The following is a 25,805-nucleotide window of genomic DNA, read 5'->3' as shown; positions in this document are numbered from 1 at the left end:
ACTTGTGGGTGCAGTGGGGGAGGGAGAGGGCGGGATGAATTGAGAGAGTATCACTGACATACATACACAACACCATGTGTAAAATAGAGAGCCAGCTGGCTGCTCTGTAACACCGGAGGTTCAGCTTGATGCTCTGTGATGGCCTGGAGGGACCAATGACGGGGAGAGGGCAGTGAGGGAGACTCGAGAGGGAGGCGATATATGCATACTTACAGCTGATTCATGTTGTGTGGCAGAAACCAACACAACATTGTAAAGCAATTAGTCTCAATTAAAAAAAAAAAAAAACCCTGCTGGGTGCTGCATAGGGTCAAACTTAGTCAGAGACTTCTAAAGACACTTTGAGGTTACATTCTGTTCCTGGGACCAACCAACTTCACACACATGCTCACCCATGCACTTGCGCACACCCCACCATCTTGCATTCCTTCAGATTTCATATGTTGTTCTGTACCTTGCTATGTTTTTCCACTGTAAAGATCTCAAGAAAGTCTGGGTTGTGTATTGCGCATATGCGTGCGTGCAAAGTCTCTTCAGTCAGCTCAGACTCTTTGTGACCCTATGGACTGTAACTCACCAGGCTCCTCTGTCCATGGGATTCTCCAGGCAAGAATACTGGAGTGGGTTGCCATGCCCTCCTCCAGGGGATCTTCCAACCCAGGGATCGAACCCGTGCTTCCTGTGGCTCCTGAATTGCAGGTGGATTCTTTCCCGCTGGGCCACCAGGGAAGCCCCGTGTTCTGCATATACTTATATACAAATATAAATATGGTTGATTCTTATTATTCACAATAGTGTGCTCTAGAGAGTCACCACAAATACTGAACCATTGTTCCTAAGGGAAATACAGGGTTAGGTTCCTTCAAATCTCTGGTTACAATATATTTATTAACAGATCAATACATAAATTTGATAGATGTGTGTTTCTGTTTAAAGACATCTCATGTGATATATATTGCTGATCCAGAAACACTGAACTCATGACCGATAATACACTGACTCATGCTTGGATGAAGCTTATCTAAAACCTGCTTTTCCTCTGTTAGGTGTATTACAGCCCTCCAGTACTTAGGAATCCTAGACAGCATTTCAGCCCTACTCTGGGTGGGGAGGGACATTTTAAACAGCTAAGTCACCAACAAAAAGAACAAGGAGGAAAAAAGTGACACTAAATAGATGACTAAAAGGACAGTTGGGAGAGCTAAAACAAGGAAACAGCGATGCCTTGTTGGTTTGACCTCTGCTGGGAATGTGAACATCAGGTGACACAAACTTTTCACTGCTCTACAAGTGACCACAAAAGCACCACAAGAATTGATTTGAGGGTTACAGATAAATTTCAGCAAGTGGGCAAATTTGAAAATATGAAATCTGCAAATAATGAGGATCAACTCTATATTTTATCTAGTACCAACCTAGATCACTACAAAAGGCAGAAACAAATCTATCAACTTCATCTCCAAAATATATTGTGCCTCACATTTTCCATGGTCAAACTGCCCACACTATAACCTAAGTCACCGACTTCACCTGTTGATTCACCCGTATTAACTGAAACTGTTCCTCACCGTGTTCTCTGCTCCTGATTCTCCTCCCTTTCCTCTCCTGTCTACAGAGGCAGAGAGATCCTAAACTACACATTTGAATACATCAGTCCTTGTCGAAAAGATTTTTATGGCTTCCCACTGGCAGACTCCTTGATTTAGCTCTCATACCCCTTTCCCTGATGCAAAGAGCTGACACATTAGAAAAGACCCTGATGCTGAGAAAGACTGAAAGCAAAAGGGGAAGGAGGCAGCAGAGGATGAGATAGTTAGGTAGCATCACCGACTCAATGGACAAGAATTTGAGCAAACTCTGGGAGACAGTGGAGGACAGAGGAGTCTGGAGGGCTGCAGTCCATGGGGTTGCAACATGATCTAGTGGCTGAACAACAACAAAACTTCCCCACTTGCCTCTGCCAAGCTCCCAAGCCTGGTTTCCCATCACCGCTACCCACACACTCTATGCTCACGCCATTCTGCACACTCCCTCTCTTGAACCCCGAACGCCCTCCACACCTTCAGAGCTTCCCCATGCTGCCTTCCTGTACTGTCCACCTCTTCAACGGGCCCTCCCTTCAAAGACCACCTCCTCCCAGAAGCCTTCCCTGACCACCCACCCTCTGCCCCTACCACAGTGGCTGCATGACTCAGCATGTTTGCTCTAATGTCTTCCCCCCGGAACATGAAATCTGTGCAGAAAGGACCTTCTCGGCACTGTTTGCACGATCCCCGAGTACACAGTAGGTATTTTACAAATGCACGTATACCTTCTACCCCCCCTACCGTGTGCTTTCCAAGGAAGAAAATTTTCTTCTACTTTTATTTTCCAGGAGTCCTAGTAGCATGTGTGGTGGTGATAAGCCCAGACTCTTGAGCTACCTGTGCTGTTTTCTAGCTTCCCTCCTCTGCAAAATGAGGTGATAATAATTCACCCAACTCCCAGGAGTGATGTGAGGATCATAGAAGTTGAGACCTGTAAAGCTGTGTCAGCGTCAGACACCTGTTAAGAACCACCTGAGTGCTTACTCTATCGTCATCTCACTGGGTGCTGGGCCAAAGCTGATGGAATGGGAAATGCTCAGCAAAAGGCCTGGCTTATGAAGGGTGGTGCTCAATAGATGCTGAGTCTTACCTCAAATCCCAGGTTAGTTAAATTACATGTGCATCAGTCCACAAGTTCAAGAGTGCTAGGAAGTGAAGTGAAAGTAGCTCAGTTGGGTCCAACTCTTTGCGACCCCATGGAATTCCCCAGGTCAGAATACTGGAGTGGGTAGCCTTTCCCTTCCCCAGTGGATCTTCCCTACCCAGGGATCAAACCAGGGTCTCCTGCATTGCAGGCAGATTCTTTACCAGATGAGCTATGAGGGAATTCTCTATAGCAACCTACTCTCTGTTTTCAAATTCCCTCTCACTGCACAGACCCTGGCATTGTGCTGACGGTCCCATCTGTTGCCTTTCTGGGATCCTGAGTTCTCCCCACTATGTTCTTAGGAAGCCACAGGGAAAGACTTCCAGGTTCCAAGGTGAGGCAGAGGGTCTGTGCTGACCAGGAAAATAAATGTTTCAGGGAAAAACCATACTGAGGGGTGGTTTGGAACCCAGAGGTGTCCTAAGATATGGCCTCGGGTCAAACGGTAGATGCAGAGTAAGGGGTAGGAGGGCATTTGCTCCTGGGCTCTGATCTACAGGGGTGCCACAGACTGCCAGTGGGGCAACCTGCCACTGTAACTCTGTCCTGCATTTTTACCTACAGAGCTGCTGCTTTTTAAACAGGTGAAATCAATTTTAACAATTTCAGTTAACCCAACACAACCAAAATTTTATCATTTCATCATGTGATAATTGTAAAATATTTATTAGTTATATAGCTTATGTTTTTGTTCATACTGATTCTATGAAATCCAGAGTATGTTTTATACTTACGGCTCATCTCAATTTGGACTACCACATTTCAAGTGTTCTGTAGCCAAGTATGGATACAGTCTACTATATTAGTGCTGATCTAGAAGACTGTGGTTGTGGCTCTTCTGTTGTATTTTTAATAGATGAAAATGCTCTCATTTCACTTTGTTGTCATTTATTTATGGGCAAGACCAGAATGGCAGGGACAGGGTGCAGACACACCACCACCCTCTATCTGTCTAAGAAGCTTGAAAGACAATCCCAGAAGATCAAAGCTAGCTCTTTCTGTCAGCCTGGAGGGATGGGGCTGAAAACAGAAATTACACTGAGCTTCAAGAAAAGAAGGATATATTTCTTACACACTCATTGGCTAGGACTGTACATGTGACAATTATTATACAATAATATCTTCAGAGACAGCAGCCTGTTAATGAAATAATTATTTTAGAAAAGACCAAATTGGTATTCATTTCACTTTATACTGAATTATCCATTTTTAACTTGTATAAGCAGCACTACTTTGGCAGGGGGTGTGTCTGGTTTAACAAAACGTGTTGGTGAATAATTGAAGTGAAGTGAAGTGAAAGTCACTCAGTCATGTCCGACTCTTTGTGACCCCATGGATTGTAGCCTGCCAGGCTCCTCTGTCCACAGGATTCTCCAGGCAAGAATACTGGAGTGGGTTGCCATTTCCTTCTTCCTGAGAAGGGCTACCCATCCAGGCAACCCACTCCAGTGTTCTTGCCTGGAGAATCCTGTGGACAGAGGAGCCTGGTGGGCTGCCGTCTATGGGGTCGCACAGAGTCAGACACGACTGAAGCGACTTAGCAGCAGCAGCCCTTCCCAAGGGATGTTTGCAACCCAGGGATCAAACCCAGGTCTCCCACATTGCAGGCGGATTCTTTACTGTCTGAGCCACCAGGAAGCCCAAGAGTACTGGAGTGGGCAGCCTACCCCTTCTCCAGCGGACCTTCCCGACCCAGGGATTGAACCGGGTGGCCTGCATTGCAGGTAGGCTCTTTACCAGCTGAGCTACCAGGGAAACCTGGTGAATCTTTGAATGAATTTTAAATCATCCTACCCTCGAGGCAAATCTTTTAAAACTGAAGAGTGATTTTGTTTCTTCATTTATCCACAAGGTGGCACCATTATAACTCTTTCCATGAGCCTGAACCCCCAAAACAGGCCGAGTAAGAAAAACAGAACAGGTTATGATTCCTAATAGCTGGTGTAGAGGAGTTGGTGGGGGTCATAACCACAGAAGACGCATGAGGGCGCGTGAGGGCTGGGGAAGAGAAGGCAAGGTCGGTGTGATAACAAATGTCAAAGAGGACCAGGACATGAACGTCAGCATGGCATGGTGATGAGAGCACGGATTTGTCCTTCAAAAATGTCAGTGTCCAACTCCACCTCTGCCAGTGACTGAGTGAACCAGTCCTCACCTGCATACATGGGGCGGTGCCACCCAGGCAGAAGGTGCTAACCCCAGGGAGAAGGCCTGCAGGCCTGCCCCCCCACAGACAGTTCAGCCCTGAAGGCCGGGTCGGAGAGCACCGGTGCTCAGCAGCGCGCAAGGTCCTCGAGCCCGCGGATTCCTCGGTGCTCTGCAAGAGCAGCGCCTTCACAGAAGGGCCAGCCTCGCGGATGCTCTGGAGACCAGGTCAACAAGGGGACCTTCCCGCCCCAGCTAGGGGCTCTCCGACTCCCCCGCCCCTCGGGTGTCCCCGCTGCCAGTGACTGCCAGCGGCACCCCCCATCCCGGCCCATCTACAGCGCCCCCCCTTTCCCCACCCCGCCCATCTGAAGCGCCCCCCCCCCTTTCCCCACCCCGCCCATCTGCAGCGCCCACCCCCAGCTCTGCGCAGCGGCCCTGGTTCTCGCTGCATCGCTTCCCCCGGATCCCGGGGAGACGAGCCCCTGCGCTGACCTGCCCCGCGCTCGCCAGCCTCCTGGGGACCAGACTGGCTTCAGACGGCTCCCTCGGATGGGGACGGCGACTCCCCTAGGCTTTCGTGTTCCTGGGTGACATGTCTGTCTGCCAGGACTGGGCAGACAACACCCGGGGCCCTTTTACGTTTGGCGTTTGCCGAACGTCCACGCACGTGTGCTAACCCACCCCAGAGACGGAGGCGGTCGGCCTGTGGTACCTTTCCCCTCCTGCGTCCAAGTGCTGCTTTTCGAACTCCCAGTTTTTGTTAGGGGCATAATCCCATTCTACCTCTTCAGCGGCGATGTAAAAGGTTCTTATCATCCCATAGGGCTGCTCAGGAGGGTCCTTATTGCCGCAGCTGCTGACCTCATATATCTGATGCATGCCTCTCGCCAAGTGGTGCAGGGTGGAGCAAAAGACCCTGAAGACGCCTGGAAGAGACAGGGCTTGGCGTTCAGAGCAATGCTCGAGCGTTTGCTTTTGGTTTGCTAGCAAACCTCCGTAATTATTACAAAATAACCAGTCAGGAGAATTTTTAAGATATCAACATTCTATAGCATTTAAAAATCAGACCCTAAGAGGAATAAATTACTTGTAAATATATTTACGTATGGGGAAAAAATACCATCTGAAATTCATCTGTCATGTCCAAAAACAAATAAAAAAGAAATTTGCAAAGTTGCTGCCAAGAAATGGTTTCTCTGGGTCTCCCCTATTGTACACACCTATTAGAGGATAGTCACTCCAGTTTAAAAGGAACTAATTACCTGTCTAGACAAAGTTCAAATTAGGTCATGCTTCTGAAGTCATGTCTTTTGCCCTAAAGGCTTTCATAAGCTATAAGGTGCAATATACAAATAAGCTATTACTCTTAAAGCTAAAGGTATTTTTTCATTAAGCAGAGGAGAGTCTCATTTCCAGTGGTAGGTCTACATTATGCCAGATGAAAAGGAAAAAGAAATAGCAACCATCATATCTGACTGAGAACTATATGATTTTTTAAGCTGAATTTTCTAGATGCCTTGTCATCAGATATACATATTTTAATTAAATTCACAATAAAATCACACAAAATCAAATTATTGGAAGATGTTAATTCAGGGAAATTATTGGATCAACAAATCTTCTTCTCTAGTTGACTCTGTTCTCAGAGGTGAATGAGAGTGTGGGTCTCATTAACTATCTGCAATACACAGAGATAGCATCTATCATGTCTAAATATTGCCAAATTATCCCTTCAAGATGAGCCCAAACCACTGGTTCATAGGGTACCCTAGCACGCCCAGGCACAAACGGTGACCCTCTGTAAAAACAAAGAGAAGACCCTTCTGACAACAGAGGTGGCCAGAGCTCCCTCTGCGGTGCTGGTCTCCGGGCGGCCCGCGATTTGTGTGCTCACCATCCTTCAACAGAGGAGGAATGTTCTTTTCTAAGAACAAAGAGGAGCTTAAAGCCTTGATTATGGTGATATTTTCACAGATGCGTACTACTTCCACACTCATCAATTTACATGTATTAAATATACAGCTTTTTGTGTTTCAGTCATACATCAATAAAGTGGTTTTAAAAAAAAAAAGATCAAAGAGGAAATGTTTGACTTTCAGCTGACAGGCTACTCTACCCATGTTTGGGTACTCCTTTTAGCTTAGAGGATTGGGACGGCAATAGGTGAAATGACTCAGCTTTTCAGCAGTCACTGATTTATGCTCACCGCCAAACATAAACTGGAAAGCATTGTCATGTAGCTCTTCAGAAGCCTGTAGGGCCCATGAGTAAGTAACCATGTCCCTAAAATTATTCCAGCCTTCCCTAGCTTTGAATGCTGTTTCTATGGATTAAAACTATTTGGCTGTTTCCCTCTTGTCCCCTCTTTGGTCTTGAAGAGTGAATTTTTAAAAAGTAATTGTTCCAAAGGCATCCCTTGGGGTGATTCATAATTGATCAATCAACTAATATAGAAAGGTTGAATACTAGAAGCTTACAAGGCAAGGATTAATGGAGCTCATAGTCTGAGGCAGTTCTTTGGCAAAAGTTTTGAAGCTCAAGCCTCTTTTTTTCTTTTTTTTTCTTTAAAAATCCATGTATTTCATTTGGTGGGTAAGTCATGGAGACTTTTCCTCTCTCAACCAGATAACTGAATGTAAAATCATGGAGAAAAGATGCATTTACACTCACAGAGGCCAAAAGTGAATGTTGAGGTGGGGTTAGGTGGCTCCCAGGGTCCATATGTTTTCTATATATTTCTTTGATGACTTAAAATTTTAGATTTGTCTCAGGTAGAAATGTTTAACGTGTTAAGTGGTGACATGTCATATTTACTACTTGTTAATAGAAAAGACTAGCTTTGAAGAGCTTTATTTTCTTTTCTCTTTGAATTTTTTTTTCCCTCAAGTCTCAAATTCTTAACCAGTGACAGGGAGTAGCATCTAAAATGCAGTTCCAGTGTGAAGGAAAGAAATAAATACCTATTCATAAAGGAGACAGAGCAGGCAAGTACTTATCTTGAGTAGCATATTGGTTTCATTTTAAGACCAATGAAAAAGTTGGTTGAATATGCTGAATTGAATTAAACACTTAATTGAATATGAACATGTTGAATATCCACAGCATTTACTATTCTTATTTTCCATGAGAGAGCATATGTTGCCAAATATTACTCTTTATCTTTTATTAAAATACCCCAGTGACCTAATTGACTTGTTAATCTCTAAGAGAAGGGATGGGTACTGGCACTTTAATGGGCTCTCCATGGACTCCGGATTCAACACAGCTTGCTTGCTGGGCACCCAAGAGAGTGACAATAGGCAAGTCCCTGTTTGGACTCATCAAGAGACCACTACCGATATCTAGAGAAGGGAGTCAAGTTCACATCTACAACCTGGAAGCAACCACCAGGCTGCTCATGTCTGGTTGATGCTTCCGAGCAGCAACTAAAATGAAGTTTGTGTTTAAAGACAATAAACAAGCAAACAAAAATACTCTTTCTTGGGGCTGAATTGTTCATGGATATAAATCAAGAGCATTCTCCTAGGATTTGTGAGGCCAGGTCGTTTAGAGGACTTCTACTTCTGCTTTATGGATGTTATTAGATGCTTTTCCTCTGTCCTTCACATTAAGTGTTTGAAATACAATAGTCAGGATTCTCTGATTCTACTCAAGGCTATATTTCCTTCTGCACACCCAGAAGTGCCCAAATTCGACCAGTTTCTTCTGGGGGAAGACCCTAAGAGTACTTGCCTGAAGATAGGAATCTGGTCACCTGAGCTGGCCCTGCCAAGTTTACCTGCACGGTCTGGCTGCATGAATGCCGTTGTGGAGACATGGGGAAACAGGGCCAGGGAGTCCCGGTGAGTCCCTCGTAGGTGGATGGTGTTCCCTTGAAAATAAACTCCATGCATGTCCGTGTCGGTGCCCATTCCAATCAGATGCCAGGAGACTCTATCCTTTTTGCACATGGTTAGGCCTGGCTGGTTGCCATACATGTAGCCATTAATAGCTAAATGGAAGGAAAAGAAGAGCAGAGCCCACTATTATTCTGTAGATGTGCTAAAAGCGCATCACCTTAGTGAAAGGTTATCAGTGCATATGGGGCAGTGGTGGTCAAGTTCAAACTTTACAGAAGATTCTATTATCAGAGAATGAAGAGTACGGGGAAAAAGTCAGATGGTGTATCAAATTTAAATGGAGACTGAATTTAATAATGAATAATGAAAATACACTAAAACAGTGAAACTGTTCTGTTTAACAATGTATACACAGGACATGAATTCTAAGAATTAATAAGAAATAAACAAGTTGCTTTCTGAAGCAATTTTTTTTTGACAAAATTATTTGATAGCATTATATAATATCCTTCATTTCACATTTTAGTTTTGCATATTATAAACAGCATCATCCTTGAAAAAAAATTTTAATATTTAAAAATATTTAAATATTAAATATTTGAAATATTAAATATAATATCAATATATTAATTATATAATATATTATATAATTAATATATAATATGTAAATATAAAATATTTAAACATTAAATATTTGTGTTATTGAATATTAATGTATTAATTATATTATATATTCATTATATACAACTAACACATAATATATTAATATTATATAATTAATATATTAATTAATATAAATATTAAATATTAAGATATTTTTTAAAGGTTTCATGAATTTCCCAAAAGTCTTTTTTTAAAACTCTTGATGTGGAAGTCATTTTCTTTTAAGGTTCTTATCCTGTCATCTCCCTTGTTAAGTGTCTTTTCCTCAGTTATTCATTTAATTCTGTCAGATCCTCATTTGCCAATGGTTTTACATTTCATTCTAGATGTTATCAGACATCCCTTCACTGATTTTATGGATCTTGCATCACTTGAAAGACTTGCAATTGATTGATATTATATTTGCATGTCTGGTCAGGGAAGAGGGATTTGAGGAGTGGGGAAGGGACACTGAGTTTTAAGAGGTTGGCCCTTGAATAAATAATTTTGCCTTATGATAATTTTGATTTTCCAACTTCAGTAAAATAACTGACAAGACTTTGAATAATGGTCACTTAGATATGAAAAGTCTTTGTACCTCCAGAAATGCAAATTGCTTTTCTCTTTGACATCAACCTCAATCCACTGACAGTGGCTACATGTGCCCCCTCTGGGGAATGACCGCTATGACAGTACACTGAGGGGTGACCGCCTCATTGTGTCTCAGGTTTGATGTCCCGGAGAGAGACACCCCCCACTCCACTCCTTCTACGGCCCGTCCGCCACACACATAAGTGGTCTCCTGTTAGAATCTCGTTGTCAAATAAAATTACCTTTTGTTTCTTTATCTGCAGAATGAGTGGTGTTTGGTAATTTTACTCAAATGTCTGGAATTATTAGCAGAAATTCCAAGAAGCCCTGGAGCTGCTGAGAAGAATATCACACTTTCTGAAGAAAACCTTTGATCATGCTGTTGCAAATAAACTGTCTTGTCCATTGAATGTTAAATAGATATCACTGTAATTTTTTTAATTTATGTATTTTAATTACTAATTACTTTACAATATTGCAGTGGGTTTTGCCATACATTGACATGAATCAGCCATGGGTGTACAAGGGTGTACATTCCGAATCCCCCTCCCACCTCCCTCCCCATCCCATTGTAAATTGTAGTGCTAACAATTTAGTCCTTGTCTGGCTGGTAGAGAATTCTCTGTTGCCTTGGAACTTCACTTTCCTGAGAATTCCCTGGTGACCCAGTAGTTAGGATTCCACATTCTCACTGCTGGAGGCCCAGGTCAGGAAATTAAGATACCACAAAGCTGTGTGGCATGCCCTCACCCCCTCTGGAAAAGCCTCTTTTTCTGGAACATTCATTCATTCATTTATATATTTAACAAGCAGATTGGAACATAGACTGTATAACACGAGCAATGCAAACATTGTATGCCATGTAAGGTGTTTTCTCTTTGGTATTGTGGCCAACTATCTCCTACTCATGCAAGCAAGACTGGAGACAAAATTTAATTTATAATTAATGTGAAGCTTTATTTTTTCCAGTGGTCATGTATGGATGTGAGAGTTGGACTGTGAAGAAATGAGCGCCGAAGAATTGATGCTTTTGAACCGTGGTGTTGGAGAAGACTCTTGAGAGTCCCTTGTCCTACAAGGAGATCCAACCAGTCCATCCTAAAGGAGATCAGTCCTGGGTGTTCATTGGAAGGACTGATGCTGAAGCTGAAACTCCAGTACTTTGGCCACCTCATGCGAAGAGTTGACTCATTGGAAAAGCCCCTGATGCTGGGAGGGATTAGGAGCAGGAGGAGAAGGGGACGACAGAGGATGAGATGGCTGGGTGGCATCACCGACTCGATGGGCATGAGTTTGAGTAAACTCCGGGAGTTGGTGATGGACAGGGAGGCCTGGAGTGCTGCGATTCATGGGGTCGCAGAGAGTTGGACACGACTGAGTGACTGAACTGAACTGAATATGAAGCTTAAACTAAATACATAATTTCCTTGAATTTTGCCTTAAACATGACATATTCTGCAGGTCTAAAATATACAAATGTATTTCAAATTGCCAAACCAAGAAGGGACTGGATTTGACATGATCCATTAGGTTGTTTTCTGTTTTCTATATATAGGCTTCTCTGTATATAGATCCCTCTTGCAGCCTAGCTTTTCCATTAACAAATTGCTATGTTTCCTAATTTATAGCTTAGTTTACCTTTTTATTGACTATTAGAAAGATTGGGAACAAATTTTGTCTTCAGTTGTATCAAATTTTTTTTTGTAGAAGATGATGTTGAAAGTGCATTATTCCTTGTTTTCCATTAGTCCAAGAAGGGAACAGAGCATCTGAAACCACAGAAGTCTGAGCTGGTGCTGTGAGTCACTTGGAACCTTGAACATTTTGGGACTTCCATGGGAGAGAGACTTTTTTTTGCACTTCTTTGGGAGAGAAGGGGAAGGCTATTTCATTATTTTCTCATAATGTTTTAAAGACAATAAATAGATGCTATGAATGATCCTAAAACAAGGTCTGTTATATTGCCATGTTTGCTTTAGGCATTGAAAGAAATTTTTATTGAAACATATTTAATTTATAATATTATATTAGTTTTAAGTGTACAACATGGTGATTCAATATGTTTGTAGATTATACTCCATTTAAAGTTAATATAAAATAATGGCAATATTTCTGTATGTTGTATAATATACCCTTGTAGCTTATTTATTTTATTCATAGTAGTATCTTTTTCTTAATCCCGTAGCCCTATCTTACCCCTTCACCCTTCCCTCTCCCCACCGATAACCATTAGTTTGTTCTCTATACCTGTGAATCTGTTTTTTTTGTTGTTGTATATATTCATTTGTTCTATTTTTTAGATTTCATATATAAGTGAAAGCATACAATATTTGTCTTTCTCTGTCTGACTTATTTCACTAAGCATAATATTCTCTAGTTCCATCCATGTTGTTGCAAATGGCAGAATTTCATTCCTTTTTTTATGCCTGAGTTTTATTCCCTATATATGTGTGTGTGTATATATATATATATATATATATATATATATATATATATATGTATATGTATGTATATATACATGAACATTGGGCTGCATGCATCATTTTGAATTAGTGGTTTTGGGGTTTTTTGTTTCCAGAACTGAAATTGTTGGGTTATATGGTAGTTCTGTTTTTATTTTTTTGAGACACTGCCATACTGTTTTCCACAATGGCTGTATCAATTTACATTTCCACCAACTGTGTATAAGGGTTCCCTTTTCTCCACATCCCCTCTAGCATTTGCTGTTTGTGTCCTTTTTGATGATAGTTATTCTGACTAATGTGAGCTATATCTCATCGTGGTTTCGATCTGCATCTCTCTGATGTAGCAGTGCTGTTGAGCATCTTTTCAGGTGCCTGTTGTTTGGCCATCTGCATGTCCTCTTTGGAAAAATGTCTTTTCAGTTCTTCTGCCCCATTTTTAATCACATTGTTTCTTTGATTTTGAGTTGCACAAGTTGTTTATATTTGTTGACTATTAATCTCTTGTCAGGCATATCATTTGCAAACATTTTCTCCCATTCAGTAGGTTGTCTTTTCATTTTGTTGATGGTTTCCTTTGCTGTGCACAAGCTTTTTAATTTAATTAGATCTCATTTGCTTATTTTTACTTTTATTTTCTTTACTTTAGGAGACAGATCCAAAAAACTATTCCTGGGATTTATGTCAAAGAGTGTTCTGCCTCTGTTTTTCTCTGGGAGTTTCATAGTATTCAGTCTTACATTTAGATCTTTAATTCCAATTATTTTTGTATACTGGTGTTAGAGAATCTTCTAATTTCATTCTTTTACATGTAGTTGTCCAGTTTTCCCTGAAACACTTATTATAGAGACTGTCTTTTCTCCATTCTATATTCTTGCCTCCTTTGTCATAGAGTAATTGACCAGAATCACATGGGTTTATTTTTAGCCTCTCTATTCTGTTCCTTTGATCTGTGTCTGGTTTTGTGCCAGTGCCAAACTATTTTGATTACTATGCTAACTCACTTCAGTTGTGTCCAACTCTTTGTGACCCTATGGACTGTAGCCCTCCAGGCTCCTCTATCCATGGGATTCTCCAGGCAAGAATACTCGAGTGAGTTGCTTTACCCTCCTCCGGGGATCTTCCCAACTCAGGGATGGAATGCTGTGTCCCTTATGTCTCTTGCATTGGCAGGTGGATTCTTTACCATTAGCGCCACCTGGGAAGCCCCTTGATTGTCTGAAGTCAAGCAGCATTGAGTCCTTCAGCTCTGTTCTTTCTCAATTGGGGTCTTTTGTGTTTCTATACAAATTTTAAAATTATTTGTTTTAGTTCTGTGAAAAATGCCCTTGATATTTTGATAGAGATTGCATTGAACCCATAGATTGCCTTGAGCAGAATGGTCATTTAAAAATATTGATTCTTACTATCCAAGATCACAGTATATCTTTGCCATCTGTTTTTGTCTTTTCCATCTTCAGTTTCTTTCATCAATGTCATATATTTTTCTGAGTACAAGTCCTTTGCCTCTTCAGATAGGCTTATTCCTAGGTATTTTATTCTTTTTGGTGAGATGGTAAGTGAGATTGTTTTCTTAATTTCTTTTTTTTTTATAATGCATTGTTAGTGTCTATAAATGCAACAGATTTCTGTATATTAATTTTGTATTCTGCAACTTTACTAAATTCATTGATGAGCTCTAGTAGTTTTCTGGTGACTTCATTAGGATTTTCTATGTATTGTATGCCACCTGAAAACAGTAATAGTTTTACTTCTTCCTTTCCAATTTGGATGACTTATTTCCTTTTCTTTCGATTACTGTGACTTAGACTCCCATTATTATGTTGAATAAAAGTGGCAAGAGTGGGTATCCTTGTCTCGTTCCTAATGTTAGAGGAAATGCTTTCAGCTTTTTACCATTGAGTATAATGTTAGCTGTGGATTTGTCACATATGGCTTTTATTATACTGAGGTAAGTTCCCTCTATGCCCACTTTCTGGAGAATTTTTTATCAAAAATGGGTGGTGAATTTTGTCAAAAGCTTTTTCTGCATCTATTGAGAGGACCATACTGTTTTTACTCTTCAGTTTGTTAATGTGGTATCTCACATTGGTTGTTTGTGGGTATTAAAAAAATCCTTGCATCCCTGAGATATATTCCACTTGACCATAGTGCATTATCCTTTTAATATATTATTAGATTCAGTTGGATAATATTTTGTTGAGGATTTTTGCATCTGTGTTCACTGGTGATATTGGCCTGTGATTTTCCTTTTTTGTGTGTGATACTTTTGTCTGGTTTTAGTATCAGGGTGATGATGGACTCATAGAATGAGTTTGGAAGCATTCTTTTCTCTGCAATTATTTGGAATAGTTTTAAAATGTAGGTGTTAACTCTTCTCTAAACATTTGGTAGAATTCCAATTCTACCATATGGTGAAGCCATCTGGTCCTGGATTTTTGTTTGTTGGGAATTTTTTAATTAGTGACTCAATTTCATTCCTGGTAAGTGGTATATTCATATTTTCTATTTCTTTCTGATTCAGTCTTAGTAGATTGTGCATTTTTAAGGATTTGTCCACTTCTTCCAGGTTGTCCATTTTATTGGCAAATAGATGCTTGTAGTAGTCTTTTATGTTCCTTTATATTTCTGTGGTATCTGTTGTAACCTCTCCTTTTTCATTTCTGATTTTATTGATCTGGGTCCTCTCTATTTTTTTCTTCATGAGTCTAGTTAAAGGTTTATCAATTTTATTTAACTTTTCAAAGAACCAGCTTTTAATTTCATTGATCCTTTCTATTTTTGTCTCTATTTCTCTTATTTCTGCTCTTATCATTATGACTTCTTATATTTCACTAACATTAGGCTTTATTTGCTCTTTCTCTAGATTTTTTAGGTATAAAGTTAGGTTTTTATTTGAAATTTTTCTTTTCCTGAAGTAAGCTTTTAAATTCTGTTTTAGAACCATTTTTGCTATCTCATAAGTTTTGGATTATCATGTTTTTATTTTCATTTATCTCTAGGTATTTTTTAATTTCCTCTTTGATTTCTTCAGTGATGCATTGGTTGTTTAGTAGTATATTGTTCAGCCTTCACATGTTATGTTTTTTTGGAGTTTTTTACTCAAAGTTAATTTCCAGTCTTATATAGCATTGTTTTCAGAAAAGATGCTTGATGTGTCTTCAATTTTCTTAAATTTACAGAGGCTTGTTTAGTGGCTTAGCATATAATCTATCCTGGAGAATGTTCTGTTTGCACTTGAAAAGAATGTGTATTCTGTTACTCTTGGATGAAATTATATATTTATATATATATATAAAATATATATATCTGTATATATACACACAGATAGATATATACATAACTGTAATTTTCTACATTTATTATGTACTGTGACCTTTGCTAGTTCAAATTTTGTATTATTTTATCTAAAGCTGATGAAGTGCTTTAGAAGTATTAATTAAGTTTCACATCTCTTGAGATGGGGAAATTTCACCATACCTTGTGAGGCTAGAGCCACAAAATATTTTCGTCATGACCAAGGACAATACCCAAGAAACCAAGCTTAAGATAACTAAAGCATTCCAAACATTTTCACTTCAAATGTGATTATGACTTGAATTTACAAGAGGAAAAGATTTTTCATACCGTGCATTCGGTTGGACTTCACAAACTCTTTGTCCTCCTTGTCAACGCTGAAGGGATGCCAGGTAAACTTCTGAATATTTTCATCAAGATACCTGCTCAGATTCTCATCAAAGACTGTGATTAGTAGGTAAAATTCCTTGTCTATTCCTTTCTACAGAGAAGAAAGAAATGAACGTATTAAAGTATAGCTTGGAGGACTTCTTAGCTCTACCTCACTTTCAAAGTTAACACGAAGTAACACAAAGTAAATTAGGATCAACATCAGCCATAGATTTACTGGATCATTTTGTAAATCAAGATTCTGATAAATTCATTCTACACCCAATAAATTCATCTTCCTCATTATATCCTTTCCCCTCCCCATGTGACCTCCTCAGAGGAAGTAAGACCCTGTTCAGAAGCTTTCCTAATCTGCAGTACTCCTATTCTCAGGCTGGTCATCACCACGTTATTTTCGTCACTCTAAACTCCGTGTCCTGGACTCGGCCTCTCTGACCTCATCTCCTTGTATTCACCCCCTAGCTCACTCCAGCCACCCTGATCTTTTGCTCCTCTGTGAATACACCTACTTCATTCCTGCCTCAAGACCTTTTCACATGCTGTTCCCGTTGTCTAGAAGGTTCTCCTAGGTCTTGCCCGGCTCCCTCCCTTATTCTGTTCCATTCCCTGCACTAATATCACCTCCCCAGAGCACTCTCGCCCCACCCTAGCTAAAAGTCCCTCATCTTCCCTCCTGCCTACAAACTCACTCACTTTTCCACACTCTACTCTTCTTCGTAGCACTTATCTCCACCTAAAATATTTTATGTATGCACTTAAACTTTTGACTGTTGTCCCACTGTAATGTAGGCTTTGATAGGGTAGGGAAGTTTTGGGTATCTCTATGTATTCCCAGCTCCAACAAAAATGCCTGAAAAACTGGGCACTTAAAACATGTTTTTGAGTGAGATAACGAATTCATGTCATTCATGGCTTTGCTAAATTATATTACTTTGAGTTGATAACGAGGGACTAATTCCCATTGTGGATATTCCTAAACCATCTATTTGAATATTACTGACCACACAGCATACTGAATTGTTAAAATCTACTTTTCTTTAAAGCTGAACCAGAGAGGTAACTGTGTTTTCTGTCTCTCAACCATCTTCCCACCTCTAATGGACTCCCTCCCAATCTACCCTTCATCCTGTCATCTACTCCAGAGGGACCCACACCAGTGCCATCTGATCACATCTCTCTCCTTCTCAATCTGGACAATACAATGTAATTCACAGTGATAGGTCCCTGCCTACCTTCTCAGCCTCATCTCTTGGCCCTTCCCTCCTGACACCTGAACCAAAGCAAGCCCAAGATCCTTGCAGCAATCTGAACTTGCGGTGTTCAGCAGGCCTCTGTCCTTTATGCGTGTTCTCCCTCAACTTTGATGGTCTGCCACCCTAATCCAACTGCAAGGGACAGCTCAGCTGTCCCAGCTCTGTGATGCTTTCTTAACTGCTCATTGAAGGTAAGGTTATTTTTTACTTTATGTTCTTACTATACCTTATGTACATTTACTGCTTTTATCACATGGTGTTTTAGAAGGCAATAGTTTTAGATTTTGGGCTATGGAAAGAAACAATATAGGCTTAAGATTTTTCAAAATAAAATATTAAAACTGGAGGAGGAATAAGGGATCAAATATATTGGGAAAGATATCGGGTTCTAGTGCCATTTTGCTTACATGTTATGACAACTGAGACAAATGACTTGTCTTCTCTAAGTCCTAATTCCTTCATTTGCAAAATGAGGATATGAGTTGTCCCTATTTCATATTTTTTGAGGGGTTAAATTTGATACTATAGGCAAAGCACTTGATGCATCCTCTAGCAAACACTGAGTACCTGGTGTTAACTGCTATTAACTGTGGTTGTGTTTGTAGGCAGGATGAGAAGGAACCACTGAGAGGAATTTGGTTGGAGAGCCTCATCATCTGAGAGTCATCTGTAAGGTAACTGGGTCTATGAAAGGGGAAATTAGCCCAGCGGGAGGTTAGAAGGTAGGTATAGGACCCTGTGTAGTGATTAATTTTGTGTCAACTTGTTGGGGTGCCCAGATATTTGGTCAAACTTTTTTCTAGCTATTTCCATGAGGGTGTGCTTGGATGAGATTAACATCTGATTCAGCAACTAAGTGAAGCAGATCGCCCTCCCTAGTGTGGGTGAGCCTCATCCAATCATTTGAAGGCCTTAACAGAACAACAAAAAATCTGACCCTCTTATAAGTAAAAGGGGATTCTTCCTGCCTTTGAACTGGAACAACAGCTTTTGCTTGTGTTTGAACTCAAAGTCAAACACAGGCTCTTCCTTTCAAGACCCTGCTGGCCTTTTGGGTCTCCTGAGTCTCTTTCTATGACTCACCCTGCATATCTTGAAACTTGTCATCCTCCATAGTCATGTGAGCCTGCTCCTTATCATAATTTTCTTTCTATCTATATATACATCCTAATAGTTCTTCTTTTCTACAGAACTAGGATTAATGCCAAATATTAAATATACCATTTAAACAAATAGCTTGCTATTTCTGATTGGTAAAATAATTCAAAATGATTAAGTAGCTGACTTTCCCTCTTCCATCAGTGTGTTTAATATCATGTAGATATAGCTTGAAATGTTATGCTTTGCCACACTAACCAGCGTGGCTCAATCAAAGCCTCCAAGTTGGGACTTGCAAGAAAATATCTACTTGTTTTCTTGTTTCTTTGGTCACAGTGATTAACTCCTGGATTATAGTGGTGAGCTACAGTGATTCTCAAACTTGGTTGCACATTGGAATCACCTGGAGATTCTGACTTAATTGGTCTGAAACACCTGAATAAAGGATGTTTAAAAGGGCCCCAGGTTGTTGTTTTTTTTTAAGGGGGGGGCAGGTAAGTCTAATGTGTAGACAAGTTTGAGAAAATTGCATACATGCTAAGTTGCGTCAGTTTTGTCTGACTCTGTGCAACTGTATGGACTAAAGCCTGCCAGGCTTCTCTGTCTATGGGATTTTGCAGGCAAGAATAGTGGAGAGGGTTACCACACCCTTCCCCGGGGGATCTTCCTGACTCAGGGATCTAACCTGCAACTCTTATGTCTACCTGCATTAGCAGGCAGGTTCTTTACCACCTTGAGAAAATTTGCCTCCTGTCCCCCCCAAAATCCCAATTTATATTCTATATAGGTCTCCGGAGATTCTAGAATCAAAGCAATGCCCAGGGAAAGAGAGTCACCAAATCCCAGCCAAACAAGCAGAGATCCTGGCTTTCTGCATAGGCATCAGTAACTTTCAGATCTTAAATTTACACTAAATTACCTTAAATTAAAATTTGCATCTTAAATTTATGAAAAATAAAATAAAATCCTCATTATGTAGAAGTAGATTTCGAGAGCAATGAGGAAAAAATTCACCTTTTTGTAATGGAGGATTACTATTTACTCTCTAGCCACATTCCTGATCTTTCTTACATACAACCCTGTGAGCCTGGTGACCTTTGAGACCTACCTGTGTTGCATCAGCATTGAGAACACCCCTTTTACAGACTAGCAAAGGCCCTACAAGGCCTGAGCTCGTGTCCTTGATCGGTTCAACGGCTGAGAAGTAAAGGTAAGTCAGACAGGGTGGGTCATCAGCTGTTGGGCTGACACTTTCAGGCACCGTCCATGTGTATGTGAAGATCTCACCGGGCTTAACATGTGCCCCTGGCTTCAGAAATCCTGTGGAGACAAGTAAAACAGCTACTCAAAGCAACAGCCAGGAATGAGGAACTTGTCAGACTGGGTCTTCCAGCTCAGAGTGCGTCTCTGTCTGAGGATGTGCTTGGTGGAAGGACAGTTGTTTCCACTGAATCCTATCAGAGAGGTCAGTACCACCATCTGCTGTTTTATGAGATAGATGCTTATATCAAAGGACTATCTTCTTCACAGTTTATACTTAATATCTTCACAGGTACTACTTCTTACTCAAATCTCAAGTTTAGCAAATATTAAAAGAGTGATAATTGTCTTTAAATTATCTTAAAGAGTGATAATTGCCCATTTATATATAAATGTAAATCCATAAAATAGCATTTAATACCTTCTATGATGTGGAATTTATTATACTTGGCCCTTTAGAGGATACCCCAAAAAGTTAAACAAGAGACCTACCTTTAAAGAGTTTTAAATCTAGAAGGTTGAACTAGGAAATAACCCAAATAACTACAAGTTAGCGGAGGTAAGCAAAGGCACAAGGTAACAAAGCTGGTAAATGGCAGATTTGGGATTAAATCCAGGGCTGATTCCAAAGACTTTGTACTTGACCCTCACATTGTATTGTCAAATGAATACAATGAATCTCTTCAACTAGACTGAGGCCAGAGACTTCCTGCATTTCATCCAGGGCTTGCAAACAGTACGCAGTAAGTTTACTGAGATAAACAATAGAAATGTAGACATTTTGGCTGTCATTAGGGTTCTTTCTGCAAAAGTCATCGTGAGCATTTTGACTAAGGAAGAGAATGTGGGCAGAGGAGACATTGCTGCAGTGGGCAGGGGGTGTGGCGTGGGGGAGACTAGGGAATGGGGAATACTTCCTTCTCTGTTCCCTCCCCAGCATCGCAAAGCCTGCTCTGGACTGGGACCAGCCTCATACTTGGGAATAAAGAAGTATCTCAGGAGTCATGGAGTCTGCCCTAGCTATGAGAAAGGCTTCCCACACAGCCAGGATTTCCCAAGAACAGTATCATGAACGGAAGGATAGTTCCTGTGGCCACGGGGTAGAAGCTGTTTTTCTTACATGCAGACAGCCTGTGCTACATACTCTGTGATTGGGGGATACATATGTGACTGTAAGCCCACAAAAGTTTTAAATAAATATTTGCCCATAGAGACAAAGCAAAGCCCATGTGTAAGATTTTCATTTCAATAAAACATTGGAAATCAGATTTTCCCCTTAGCCTTACCCAGAGAATTCCATGCAACTGCAGCAGAAAACTCTCCATCTTAGAGAAGTGGATGAGGCTGTGGATGAGCCCACTTTGAGATTTATTGTGTTACTGAGAGTAAAGGAATAGCATTAAGGTTTCCCAAGTATCTGCTGTGTGCCAGACCCTGTCCTGAATTCTGTCTTAAGTGAAGGGATAGTTGCTCAGTTGTGTCTGACTCTTTGCAACCCCATGGACTATATGTAGCCCCCCAGGCTCCTCTATCTATGGAATTCTCCACGAAAGAATACTGGAGTGGATAGCCATTCTCTTCCCCAAGGGATCTTCCTGACCCAGGGATTGAACCCAGGTCTCCTGCATTGCAGACAGATTCTTTACTGTCTGAGCCACCAAGGAAGCCCGTCTATCCCTTCTCAAAGCCCTGTGAGGTGAGCATCATTCTCTGCACTTGATAGAGGAGAAGAGAAAGGTTCAAAAAGTTGAAATAGCTAGCTCACAGAACTGGCAAGTAAAGGGCCCAGGATCCTCCCAAGGTGCAGACTAGGACTTACCATCTACGTTTGGGGCTGCATCAGAAGCTTTGTCATAGATCACACCATGGGGCAAAATACTGTAGACCTTGTCAGCTTTGTTGGCAAATGTCACTAATAGAGTGTCACCCACCTCTGCCTTGATGACGGGACCTAAGAAATGTTGAGAGAAGGAGGGAGAAGAGATGAAGAGAGACAGAGAAGTGAATGGGAGCTGAAGAGTCATTCCCTGTTAGATTATATGCCCCACTGAAATATCTCCCTCATTCCAAACATGACAGATGATTTCACTGTACCCAGAATTCCAAGGTGGGCTTCTGCCTCAGAGAATCTCTTTCTTCGAGTAAAAGTTGCATCAACATACTCTGTGTACCGAGCCTTCCAGTATTTCCCTCCTATTCTGTTGTCCCCTTGTATGAAGTAGAGCTCAGAGTCACTGTGGAAAGAGAAGGGAGTTGACTGGGAATACAACTCATACATAATTAAGTGCCTTAATTAGGGAGCTTTATTGTATTGTCTCTAGACCATTCATCCACCCATCTCCCCAGAAAAGATAGCACAGTCTTCAGCCAAGTTCCCAGGAATAGTCAACCAGCCTTAAAAGTCTTTAGAAGCTGTTTGGTGCTCAAGCTCATTTCTCTCTTAGCCATTGTACTTTCTTCCCCAGAGGTCCAGCAACCGAAGGAGGCACAGGTAAACTCCTTACTTACCAATATTGGAGTCCCAGATGGTGTCCTACAAAGTAACAAAGAGCTAACTGTTTTCTTTGCAAAATGGGCATCCCTCTATCTCTTGCTGATGTCAATATGAATAGTCTCTGCAAATAGTAAGCTCTGATATCTGGCATGATTAAGGAATGGAGTATCTAGTTAGTCAAGTAGTTTAATCAGTGGAGTTACCATATAAACTATATATACGAAATACCAAATTTCAAACTTGTGAAATACAATAATATAACTTCCAACTAGTACTATCCCTCCTCTGCTTCTGTCAGTGGTACCATCACACTTGCAGACATGCCGGCTGTGTCTTCTTTTTCTGCCTTTTCCTCTTTTCTTGTTCATCCTGACTTTGTAACCTTTTATTTTGCACCCTTCCTTTTCTACGCCTTTATTCATCTTTTCCTTTCCTTTCTTCCCGCAGCCCACACTGCATGCATGTGCTCCTCGCCTTGCGTTTAGACCACAGTGTCCACGCAGTACCCTCTATCTCACGTTGGCTCCCTTGAGTTCTTAGCATATGCACCGATACTTCAAAGCCTTTAAAATAGTCCTTTTCATTGTCATTTTATCTGCTCCAAAATCTTCAGTTGCTTCCAATTGCCAACCAAGTAAAGTTCAAACAGATTGGAGGACCTCTGCAAAGGATATCCAGTTTGCTCCAATCTTTCCACTGCTCTGTGTAAGTGCTCATGCCCCATCCAAATCCCTCACATGTCATTCACTCTCTGATCTAATCACTCTGCTTTATTACAGATGCTTTGCATTAACCCCTGCATCTAAAATTTCCCTCTCTTTACAATTCACTTATATAAATTCTGTCATTCAAAAGACCCTACTTGAGTTTCACTTCCTTTGTATCATATTTCTGGCTATCTTCAGTTCAGTTCAGTGGCTCAGTTGTGTCCAACTCTTTGTGACCCCGTGAATCTCAGCACGCCAGGCCTCCCTGTCCATCACAAACTCCCAGAGTTTACTCAAACTCATGCCCATCGAGTCAGTGATGCCATCCAGCCCTCTCATCCTCTGTCGTCCCCTTCTCCTCCTGCCCCCAATCCCTCCCAGCATCAGAGGCTTTTCCAATGAGTCAACTCTTCACATGAGGTGGCCAAAGTATAGGAGTTTCAGCTTCAGCATCAGTCCTTCCAATGAACACCCAGGACTGATCTCCTTTAGGATGGACGGGTTGGATCTCCTTGCTGTCCAAGGGACTCTCAAAAGTCTTCTCCAACACCACAGTTCAAAAGCATCAATTTTTCAGTGCTCAGCTTTCTTCACAGTCCAACTCTCACATCCATACTTGACCACTGGAAAAACCATAGCCTTGACCAGCTATCTTAGCTCTCTCTAAATGCCCAGAGAACTCACTGTCTGGACAGCTCATCTTAATCTTATTTGTAACTTGCAAAGTCACTTCTCTTCTCCTGTATATTCAGCTTCTTTCTGTACCTGAGATCGAGAACATTATCTTAGCCCTTCCTGCATCTCTCATGTCACTTAGTACATTGTGTTTTCACATATTACATTAAATATCCATTGAGTATAGCTTAATATTTCATATTTTATAAGGTGCTTTCTAATTTTGGAAGGCTTCTAAGACATAATTCTCAATGTTAATTTTCACTATTCTGTTTATGGGAAAATACTAGTCAATAGGGAATGTTGATATCAAAGAGTTTTTCATAGGTGGTCCACACAAATTCTTTAGGCAAGGTTAAAGGTTATCACTTTGGTGGAAGAATGAATGAAATTTATAACGAAAGAAACAAAAGAAATCTTATTGATCATAAAGACAATTTTTTAAACATTCCCTCAAACATGAAAAGGATTACAGGGGAAGAGCAATACTTGTTGATATCATACTGTATATTTTGTAATACTTTCCTAGACATATTTGCGTATGATCCTACAATAAAAGTCACAGGGGTCTTCATCCACTTAATAAATTGTTAGATTCAATTTGAAAAATATTACATGCCATGGAAGCCCAGAGAAAAGTATTCAGGTGTCAGGGAGGCTGTACTTAGGAAGTTACAGTAGAGTTAGATTTTGAAGGGGGAAAGTGGCATTATATTGGACAGGGAGGAAAATGAAGTCTGGGCAGAAGGTGCCTCACTTATATCAGGCTGTCCTTCAACCCCAAAGGGTAACCTTCCTTGGCTATTTCACCTCCACTGAAAGAGTCCTGACTTGTTCCCTCTTCGAAATTGTCTACTTAACGTGTGTAAGACCTTAGTCTCTTCTCTGTCAGCTTAGTAATTCTCGTGGCACTTAATACCGCAGCTTGCCCACAGTAGATGCTCCTGAAGTGTTTGATGGATGAATGAATGAATCTAGTGCTTTGATCTGGCCAGCAAATCATAAAGCAACAGTTCAGTTCAGTTCAGTCACTCAGTCGTGTCCAACTCTTTGTGACCCCATGGACGGCAGCACACCAGGCCTCCCTGTCCATCACCAGCTCCCGGAGCTTACTCAAACTCACGTCCATCGAGTCAGTGATGCCATCCAACCATCTTGTCCTCTGTCGTCCCCTTCTCCTCCCGCCTTCAATCTTTCCCAGCATCAGGGGCTTTTCTAGTGAGTCACTTTTTCACATCAGGTGGCCAAAGTATTGGAGTTTCAGCTTCAGCATCAGTCCTTCCAATGAATATTCAGGACTGATTTTCTTTAGGATGGACTGGTTGGATCTCCTTGCTGTACAAGGGACTCTCGAGAGCCTTCTCCAACACCACAGTTCAAAAGCATCAGTTCTTCAGTGGTCAGCTTTCTTTATAGTCCAGCTCTCACATCCATACATGACTACTGGAAAAACCATAGCTTTGAGATACTCTGCAGTTATCTGCAGTATATACAATTCTCAGCACTGTATACATTATGGGACTCAGAGCTTCTTAAATGATGCTATTATGCCATCTAAGCAGTATGTACTCATAAGGACAGAGCCCGGAACACAAATGAGATCACAGCAAAGAGCCTAACAGATGCCTCTCTTATGAGAGGCTTAGAAACATCAGCAGAGAGAGCTTACCTGCCAGAGGCATTTAGGGGAAGACCGCTGAATTTGTCATAGCCTTGAGGACCATAATCCCAAAGAATTTTTTCAGCTGCTATAAAGTAGCGCCTCTGTTGACCCTTCATCTTGGGCTGAGAAATACCACTTTTGCAGTTACCAACATTGTATTGCCCCAGCATGCCAGCTATAAAACAGAGGAAAACCAAGAGCCAATGTATAAATGCTCCAAAAGCAATCATAGAGGAAGAATAGACTGATTTATATTACTTCATGAACATTTAAAACTTTTGTACAGAAAGTAGGACCATAAACAAAGTTAAAAGTAAAAATAAACAGTGGGTAGAGGAGTGTTTTAACATATGATAAAAGATTAACATGTAAATATCTTTGATAAATAAGAAAGAAAAAAGTAAATATTTCAATAGAAAATGAGCAAAACATTTATAGGTTATTCACAAAAGAAATACTATTGGCCCAAGAACAAACAAAAAATAAGTTCAGCCCTAACAGTAATCAAGTGATACTGTTGTTCAGTTATCAAACTGGTAAAGTTTGGAAAGAC

The 25,805-nt window shown here is 40.8% G+C and overlaps 1 protein-coding gene and 1 long non-coding RNA gene across 2 annotated transcripts in view; one reads left to right on the top strand and one right to left on the bottom strand.

The window, feature by feature from the left end:
• HEPHL1 (hephaestin like 1) overlaps positions 1 to 25,805 on the bottom strand; it is a 94,429-nt gene that overhangs the window by 28,626 nt on the left and 39,998 nt on the right. The window contains exons 6-12 of the mRNA XM_043877033.1: positions 25,259 to 25,427; positions 21,808 to 21,947; positions 21,533 to 21,664; positions 19,562 to 19,773; positions 16,043 to 16,193; positions 8,660 to 8,872; positions 5,594 to 5,807 (exon numbers count right to left, since the gene is read on the bottom strand). Coding sequence (XP_043732968.1) covers positions 5,594 to 5,807; positions 8,660 to 8,872; positions 16,043 to 16,193; positions 19,562 to 19,773; positions 21,533 to 21,664; positions 21,808 to 21,947; positions 25,259 to 25,427 — 1,231 coding nt within the window. The remainder of the gene's footprint in view (positions 1 to 5,593; positions 5,808 to 8,659; positions 8,873 to 16,042; positions 16,194 to 19,561; positions 19,774 to 21,532; positions 21,665 to 21,807; positions 21,948 to 25,258; positions 25,428 to 25,805) is intronic.
• LOC122677179 lies at positions 19,600 to 20,925 on the top strand. Its single transcript, XR_006335725.1, has 3 exons — positions 19,600 to 19,663; positions 19,769 to 19,918; positions 20,651 to 20,925. It is a non-coding gene; the product is annotated as an uncharacterized LOC122677179 (long non-coding RNA).

This window comes from Cervus elaphus, chromosome 2, assembly GCF_910594005.1.
Source record: "Cervus elaphus chromosome 2, mCerEla1.1, whole genome shotgun sequence".
In the NCBI taxonomy this organism is placed as follows: domain Eukaryota; kingdom Metazoa; phylum Chordata; class Mammalia; order Artiodactyla; family Cervidae; genus Cervus; species Cervus elaphus.
The sequence above is the reverse complement of the archived record's forward strand: the minus strand, read 5'-3'. Positions and strand labels throughout refer to the sequence as shown.